Source organism: Lactuca sativa, chromosome 6, assembly GCF_002870075.4.
Source record: "Lactuca sativa cultivar Salinas chromosome 6, Lsat_Salinas_v11, whole genome shotgun sequence".
Taxonomy (NCBI): domain Eukaryota; kingdom Viridiplantae; phylum Streptophyta; class Magnoliopsida; order Asterales; family Asteraceae; genus Lactuca; species Lactuca sativa.
Window position 1 is genome coordinate 193,963,688 of NC_056628.2, and position 9,078 is coordinate 193,972,765.

The following is a 9,078-nucleotide window of genomic DNA, read 5'->3' on the forward strand; positions in this document are numbered from 1 at the left end:
CGGTTTTGAGACTCATGAGCGAGATGCAACGAAGGTACATTGCATCATGATTGCCACCATGAACTCCGAATTCCAAAAGTCCTATGAGGACATGTACCCGTACGACATGCACCAAGACTTATTGGAGAGATAGCACCAAAACGCGAGACAAGAGCGTTATGAGATTTTCACCAACATGATTTCCGCTAAGATGGGTCATGGAGAATCCCTTACCGTGCACCTGCAAAAGATGCAAAGGTATGTCGACCGTCTTCGCAAGTTAAATGTTGACTTCGGTGAAGACTTGCCGATCGACATGGTGCTTCACTCTTTGCCTCCGATGTACAACCAATTTAGGATGACCTACCACATGAACAAAGAAGAGGTCACCCTAAGCAAACTCCAAGGTCTCTTGAGGGTCGCTGAGAGCAACTTCAAGGACAAGTCTGTTGCACCTACTCCCAATCCGACTACTGCTCCTGTCTTGGCTATTGGTCAAGGAAAGGGAAAGAAGAGGAAGGCTTCATCGAAGAACTATCGCAAGGTCAAAGCTCGAGATGGTGCCTCTTCTAGTGGGACCAAAGTTGATCCCGCTAAGCCCTGTCCTAACCCGAAGGAGGCAGAGTGCCACCACTGCCACAAGATAGGACATTGGAAGAGAAGCTGCCCAGAGTACCTGCAAGCAATCAAAGAAGGAAAGATCAAGCCATCTTTCGCAGGTATATACACAATTAAATCTAACGATTCTAATCATGCTATTTCTTGGGTTCTTGATACCGGTTGTGGTTACCACATTTGTTCTAATGTGCGGGGACTAAGAAAAAGTAGGGATGTGGAGCAAGGAATGATCAATCTAATCATGGGGAACAGAAGATCGTTGCCTGTGACCAAGATTAGAGTGTATTATCTAGTGCTTAGGAATAATTTGGTTTTAGATTTGAACAATTGTTGCTATTCGCCAGAAATGGCTAGAAACATCATTTCATTTCATGGTTTATATAGACAAGGATTTAGATGTTCTTTTAATAATGAGAATGGTTCTATTTTGGCTTATCTAAATGGTGTCTTTTACTTTGAAGCTATACCATGTAATGGAATATATGAAACTGTTATGATTGTTGATAACTTAGGAAATGATGTTTTGAATATAGATTCTTCCACTAGTATGGATAAAGCATCCTTGTGGCATTGTCGTCTTGGACATTTCAATAAGAAACGCATAGCCCAACTCCAAAAGGATGGAGTGTTGGAGTCATTCGACCTTAGGGAAGATGACACATGCGAGTCTTGTTTACTTGGAAAGATGACTAAATCACCCTTCACAAGTACGTGTGAAAGGGGTGAGGGTCTATTGGACTTAATACATACCGATGTATGTGGACCGTTTAGATCAACCACGAAGGATGGAAACCGCTTCTACGTGACTTTTATCGATTATTATAGTAGATATGAGTATATCTATTTAATCTAGCAAAAGTCAGAAACCTTTGAAAAGTTCAAAGAGTTCAAGAATGAAGTGGAGAATCAATTGGGCAGGAAAATCAAGATGCTTCGATCCGATCGAGGAGGAGAGTACCTAAGTCTTGAATTCCACGATTATCTCAAGGAGTGTGGAATAGTTTCACAATTGACGCCTCCTAGGACACCGCAGTTGAATGGTGTGGCAGAAAGGCGTAATCGAACGTTATTGGATATGGTTCGCTCTATGATGAGTCGTGCTTCACTACCTATCTGTTTTTGGGGGTATGCCTTAGAGACTGCCGCCCATATCCTTAACCGAGTCCCTACTAAGAAGGTTGCCAAAACACCTCACGAGATGTGGACAGGTAAAGCTCCCTCGTTGGCACATATCAAGGTTTGGGGTTGCGAGGCTTTCGTAAGACGAGATACTCACGACAAGCTCGAACCTCGAAGTGAGCGATGTATTTTCATCGGCTACCCGCAGACATCCTTTGGATATCTCTTCTATAGACCGAAGGACAATGTTGTCTTCGTTGCGAGGAGAGGAGTTTTCCGAGAGCGAGAACTCATAAGCCAAGTAGACAGTGGGAGACAAATCGAACTTGAAGAGATTCAAGAGTCGATAGATGAAGGAACCTCTACCGTTGGCACTCAACCCGAGGAGGAAACTCCGGTTGAACCAATTGACGAGTCCTTACCTCTTAGACGTTCCGATAGAGTTAGGGTTCATCCCCAGTTTTATGGTTTTCATATTACTACCGAAGGGGAAACGTATATTAGTGATGGTACACTAGTAAATCTTGATGAACCTAATAGCTATAAGGAAGCCATGGCAGGCCCGGAGTCTACGAAATGGAAAGAGGCAATGGATAGCGAGATCCAATCCATGTATGATAACCAAGTTTGGAATTTGGTTGATTATATGCCCGGACGTAAGACCGTTGGGTGCAAGTGGATCTTCAAGAAGAAGACCGACGTGGATGGAAACGTACACACATATAAAGCGCGATTGGTTGTGAAGGGCTTTACTCAAACTCCCGGAGTTGACTATGATGAGACCTTCTCGCCAGTTGCGAAGATTAAATCGATTAGAGTGATGCTAGCTATTGCCGCATTTCATGATTATGAGATTTGGCAAATGGATGTCAAGACCGCTTTCCTTAACGGGAAGTTGGCTGAGGATGTTTACATGGCTCAGCCAGAGGGGTTTGTGGATCCGAAGCATCCAAATAGAGTGTGTAAGCTTGAGAAGTCCATTTATGGACTTAAGCAAGCGTCTCGCAGATGGAATCTATGCTTCGATGAGAAAGTCAAAGAGTTTGGATTTGCACGAAGTGAAGACGAATCATGTGTATATGTCAAAGCCAGTGGGAGTATAGTAAGCTTCCTCGTTCTATATGTCGATGACATATTACTCATAGGAAACGACATCCCGACTCTGTAGGAGGTTAAGTCCTGGCTCGGGAAGTGCTTCGCTATGAAGGACCTCGGAGAGGCTTCTTACATTTTGGGAATAAGGATAGTAAGAGAAAGTAGTAAGAGACTAATTGGACTTAGTCAGAATACTTACTTAGAGAAGGTACTAAAACGTTTTAGTATGGAAAACTCAAAGAAGGGAGAATTACCGATACAAAGTAATGCCAAGTTGAGTAAGACTCAAAGTCCGAGTACCGAAGCTAAGATAGCGGAAATGAGCCGAGTACCATACGCTTCCGCAGTTGGCTCAATCATGTACGCTATGACTTGTACTCGCCCTGATGTAGCCTTCGCTTTGAGCATGGTTAGCAGATATCAAGGGAATCCTGGCAGAGCACATTGGATTGCAGTGAAGAACATCCTTAAGTACCTTCGGAGGACGAAGGAATGGTTCTTAGTCCTCGGAGGGAGTGATGACTTGAAGGTGCGAGGGTATAGTGACGCCAGTTTTCAGACCGACAGGGACAACTACCGTTCGCAGTCGGGCTGGGTCTTTACCCTAAATGGAGGAGCAGTGACATGGAAGAGTTCCAAGCAGGAAACCGTAGCTGATTCAACGTGCGAATCAGAGTACATTGCAGCGAGCGAAGCGTCGAAGGAGGCAATATGGCTAAAGAACTTCATCGGTGATCTTGGAGTTGTACCTGCCATAAAGGAGCCCATGGAGATTTTCTGTGATTACGAAGGAGCGGTTGCCTTGACCAAGGAACCGAGGGATCATGGTAGATCAAGACATATCGACAAAAAATATCACTTCATTAGACATCGTGTAGAAGAAGGACAACTCGTAGTGAAGAGGATATCATCAGAAGATAACCCAACAGATCCGCTTACGAAGGGACTGAGTAGGGTTAAGCACTTGCAGCATGCTAGGAGTATTGGGCTGAAGGATGATATTAGCATAGATTATATAGTATTAGAAACATATAACAGATAAATGTAATTGACATTTGATGATTAAATAAAGGAGTTTTATTTATGAGTAATGTTACTATCTTATGTTAATTGTTTAACTATTGTTTCACTTTGCATGTTTTGACTTCCAGAATAATTGAGTTTATTAGGAATAATCGAATTGTTCAAATTGACCACAGTCGTTCATATGTTGGAAGTAGATATGAATGAAGATTGTCATGAATTGGTGTGTAGAATGTCTAAATGGTGTTAGACATAGCAAAGGGTTGCTGCAACGTTCATGAGTGCTTATGAACTAGTTTTGAGCATTGATACAAACTCACACTTGCTGGAATCACCTTATGGAATACGATATAAAAGGTGATCGCAAGACGATAATATCATATAGTCTTAAAACCTAGATATATGGTTTGTTATTTGTTAATTGATTATACATTGATAATGCGAAAACGCATCAGTAACTCGGTGTTATAAAACGCATTGTTGTGTATAGTTGGTTAATGAATAAGTAAATGCATATAAGTCGAAGTTTATCTGTAACTTTTATCTAAGAAGGTAAAAGTGATATCTCGGCCGCTAAATGATTTGATTTGACTTATGTGCCGGGACCGGTCAGAACTGAATTGATGTGTTCGATTAAGTTATATGTCAAATGAATCAGAGATCGAGAAACCTAAATGCTTAACTAACCATTCCATAGGATTGTCAGCATGATATCTAACAGAGGACTGTACGTTCCCTTATCTAAAGGACAAGATTGATTAGATCAGAGTTTGACAGCGTCTTTGAGAGCTACGATTGCAAACCGAATTGTACTTGTGCATATAGTTACTAGACTTATCCAAGTGGGAGACTGTTGGAATAGTGTCTAAGGCTACAACTATATTAGGCAAGTATTTGACCCGGTTGTGCATGGTCCTTTTGGGTTGCCTTCACCATAGCGACTTGATAGGATGATTTAATAAGAGAGAGTAAATATTATTAATATATTATGAGAATAATATAAAGAATAATATATTGTTATTTGATTAATATAAGTCATAGAGTTAATTAGAATTAATTTGGTGACTTAAAGAGGTTAATTAAATAAAGGGGTATAAACTGTCAAATGTTTGATAGTTAAGCTTTAGACTATAAATCCTTATAGATATACAAGGGACGAATTCTAGAAGCTAAAGGATAGCTAAATTCGTCCATGGCTTATCTATGGAAATGATTTGGATAGCCTTAAGAGAAGATTATCCAATTAGGGTTTAGGTTGTAACCCTTAAGGAGTCTACAAGTATAAATAGACCCCATGGCTAAGAGAAATCGGCACCTCACCTAAAGTAAGAGAACCCTGGCCGATTTCCTCCCCTCTCCTCTCTCCTAAATCATCTTCCTTGCTATTGGTGTTTGTAAGCCATTAGAGGAGTGACATTTGTGACTCTAGAAGCTCCAAGACCACAAGATCAACAAGGAATTCAAAGGTATGGTTCTAGATCTGTTTCAATGTTGTTATTTAACCTAATTAGCCATTAGAAGTCTTGGATTCAAAGCATGTTTAATTAGAAAGCCTAGATCCAAGCATTAGGGTTTTGCATGCGCACATAGGAAAGTTCTTATGGCTAAAACCCATCACCTTTGAGATGGTAACTTATAAGCAATAAGTAATGACATTATGTTTTAAAGTTACTTTTATTATATCATTATCAAATATTTTGGGTTTTTCTTTATGTCGTATATAGGTACATTCTAAGAGAAGAAACCGAGTACAACAACAAAAGATTAATGATCTTGTGTATGTTATGTACAGCTTGAAGCTGAATGGAAGACATGAAAATAAAGGAAAAAGGCATGATGGACTTGAGACATTAAATCTTGATGATGTTAGTTCTGACGATGAGTGGATTACTGAAGAACCATCTTCTAATGATGATGTAAATGAAGATGATGATTTTCTTGAAAGGGCTATAAGAGATCAATTGCGTGAGTTATTCTTTTATTCTATTATTTTAAAACTAGAAAATGGTTTTTACTTTTAGTTTAATATTGTCATGTTTACATTTAACTGCAGGTGCGGGTGATCGAAGAGATTTAGGAGAAGATATTTTGGATTTAGAAGAGAAAGATGATTTGGATGCACAATTTGTTATGTTAGACTAGATTAAATGGTATTTGTGTTGTGATTAATATTTTGAATCTAGAAGCGGATGATCTGGATGTAGTACTTTTTGTTATCTTAGACTAGATTAGATGGTACTTGTGTGTGACTAATGTTTTGAACTTTTTATAGTTTTAGAATGGAAAACTTGATGTTGGAGATATTTTTCATTTAAAATTATATTTTTTTTTGTAGGATCTTAAAATCCCAATTCCGATCTTGAAAAACCCAAAAACGATCCTACATAGGATCCCGATCCTGACAACCTTGCTTAAAACAAAGTCACAATAAATAAAATACCAAATCCGAAAAAAAAAATTATATTTATTTTGCTTATTTCAAGAAAATATACTTCCTCCGTTCTAAAAGTACGATTAAGAAAACATTAATTACCTTTAAAATGACAGTTTTACGTTTTCTTGCATTTAATTTCATCATTAAATATTTTGGTTTGTCGATTAAGAAAACATTAATTACATTAAAATGACAGCTTTATGTTTTCTTGCATTTAATTCCATCATTAAATATTTTGGTTGGTTAAGTAATAATGATGGGTGGTAAAAATATATTTATTTTAAGAAGTAGGTTATTATTTTGAGAAAACTGAAAAAAAAAATATGGACTATAAATATAGAACGGATGGAGTATTTAAATTAATAAAATGATACAAATATTAAATTAACATCGGTTTTACATGATTTTTTTTCTTAATGATATAAGTTATTATAATTAATATATATTATTTTTGTTTGGGATAATGACTTAAAAGGGTATTATATTTTTCGATTTTTACACATTTAGTCACTGAATTTTGTTTCGTCTACATTTACCCCTTCAACTTGTTAAATTGTACACATTTAGTCCTTATGACCTGCTACTTCAGCTTAGCCGGTAAAAATGACTTAATAGGGTAATATATTTATTACTTTGTACACATTTAGTCCTTAATATTTTTGTATACATTTAGTCCTTAATATTTTTTTTATTGCAAAATAAGTCATTTTTGTTTTTTTATTCATTCAGTACTTATGAATGATTTCTTAACGTTTTTCTCACGACATCTTATGTGGGATAGTCATATGGTGGTGGGCTAGTTTCAGGTGGTCCTGTTATATGTTGTAGGCCAAGATACCTGGTGCGGGCCGACTATAAGTTGTAGGCACGAAGACTCGAGAAGAGCGGTTTGATTAAGGCGTCATGCCAACAAACCCTGGGTATTCCAGTCCGACGACTGATTGGACATGTTGCATGTTAGCATTTCAGTCCGATGACTGATTGGGGCAAGGTATACCAATATAATGAGTGTTGGTCCGTTATGCATAATAATACGTTTGTCGTGTTGGGTATTTTTGGGGAAACTCACTAAACTTTGTGTTTACCCAGTTGTTTATGTTTTTAGGTTCTATCGTTGGTCGTGGGAAGACGAATGCATGAATGTACACACTCATCAACAATATTGAGGATTACACATTTCTTATATTACTCTAATTTTCGAAAAAATGTATTTTGGAATAAACGTTTTTTTTGTTAATAATGAATTTATAATTAGGGAGTTTTGCCTTATTTAAAAGTGGAATTTTTTTGTTGTGAAAATGAAACATTACACATAAACATCAACAGTCTCACACACTTCATCAATGATTGTCCCACGTAAGATGTCATGAGAAAACCTAAAGAAAACATTTATAAATACTGAATGTGTACAAAAACAAAAATGACTTATTTTGAAACAAAAAAATATTAAGGACTAAATATGTACAAAAATATTAAAGACTAAATGTGTACAAAATGAAAAATATATTACCCTACTAAATCATTTTTCTCGGCTAACCTGAGTAATCGGTCATTGTACAGTGCAACAAGTTGAATGGGTAAATATGGACGAAAAAAACTCAATGACCAAATCTATACAAATCGAAAAATATATTATCCTTTTAAGTCATTATCTCTTTTTGTTTTTCTATAAAAAATTTAAGTTTAATATATCTAAACTAAAATTTAACATACTTGTGTTTGTTTTTATTGGTGGCCCTTCATCAAGAATTTTGACTATTCATGCCATTTGGTATAATTCGTACTTATCCATGTCAAACTAAGTCAACAGTCCTTCCCCTCTTTCCATCCTCTCCTCCTCAGTTTCCACTTGAATCCACCGATCACCGATGATATATTAAATTATTTCCAGGTATCTTTACGTTTCTCAAGATAATAAGTTACATAACACTATAACAGAAATTACAATAACGAAAACAACAATCATCAAGTTTACTGTAAATATTACACATCAAGAACATGGGGAAGTCAAGAGTATTCCTTCAGAACCTTGGCTTTCTCGATGATGAATCTTCCAATTTTGTATCTCTGTGAATCATCCAGAGATTTTAAGTACTTCCACCCCAACACCTCCCCGCACTTGCTGCACGACACATCCGCCACCACATACCGCCCTGTTATCAGCTGCTGCTCTCTCTTTCCCCCCAACACAACATTCATCGCCTCCGAAAACATATACGCTTGTCCCGATCTTGCCTGATAAGCCAAATACAAATAAAACCCTATTTAATTTCAACACATAGAGTGATAGAGTATGTAATCGAGGATTTATCACTGATGGTTCTTGCCTTCTGGCAATTTTGCTCGATTTTATTATGAGCACGATTAAGGAAAAGATGATTTATGTTACCTTGAAATCTTTCGAAAGAAGGTTGAAACGAAGTGCGATTGGATTCCGGCAACGGTTACAGCTGTACAAGGGATGGCCATCCAAATCATCCATTGAAATTAACAGAGAAATTGAAACAAGTAGGTGCTTGCCTAGAACGACAAGGTTATAAATATATAGACTAAAAATTACAGAAATAGTACCCTTTATTTTGGTGAAACTCTCATTTTGACTCCAAATTTCAAAAATTTGGAGAAGCAGTTCTTTCTTTCACTTTTTTCTCTAAATTTTTAAAGTTAAGAGTCCATATATTATTTTTCATATATGATTTTCCATACACTAAATTTGTAATTATTTATAGGAAAATATGAAAATCTTATATTTTCTAAAGTAACTACTAGTGGTTTAAAACCTACCCACTAATGTTCTAAAAGGATCACAT

At 37.0% G+C, this 9,078-nt stretch overlaps 1 protein-coding gene across 1 annotated transcript; it reads right to left on the reverse strand.

Moving 5' to 3' along the window:
• Positions 1 to 8,142: 8,142 nt before the first annotated feature.
• LOC111908810 (protein yippee-like At4g27740) lies at positions 8,143 to 8,816 on the reverse strand. Its single transcript, XM_023904608.3, has 2 exons — positions 8,658 to 8,816; positions 8,143 to 8,503 (listed from the first exon to the last, which is right to left on the reverse strand). The coding sequence occupies exons 1-2, from the start codon at positions 8,748 to 8,750 to the stop codon at positions 8,276 to 8,278; spliced, it is 321 nt and encodes a 106-aa protein (XP_023760376.1). The 5' UTR covers positions 8,751 to 8,816; the 3' UTR covers positions 8,143 to 8,275.
• Between the last annotated feature and the right edge of the window lie 262 nt (positions 8,817 to 9,078).

What these genes read in the sequence shown, in the direction of transcription:
- LOC111908810 (XM_023904608.3), bottom strand. Translation starts at nt 8,750, where the DNA reads ATGGATGATTTGGATGGCCATCCCTTGTACAGCTGTAACCGTTGCCGG. An exon ending in TTCTTTCGAAAGATTTCAAG is followed by an intron (nt 8,504 to 8,657) that starts GTAACATAAATC and finishes TTGGCTTATCAG; the next exon opens with GCAAGATCGGGACAAGCGTA.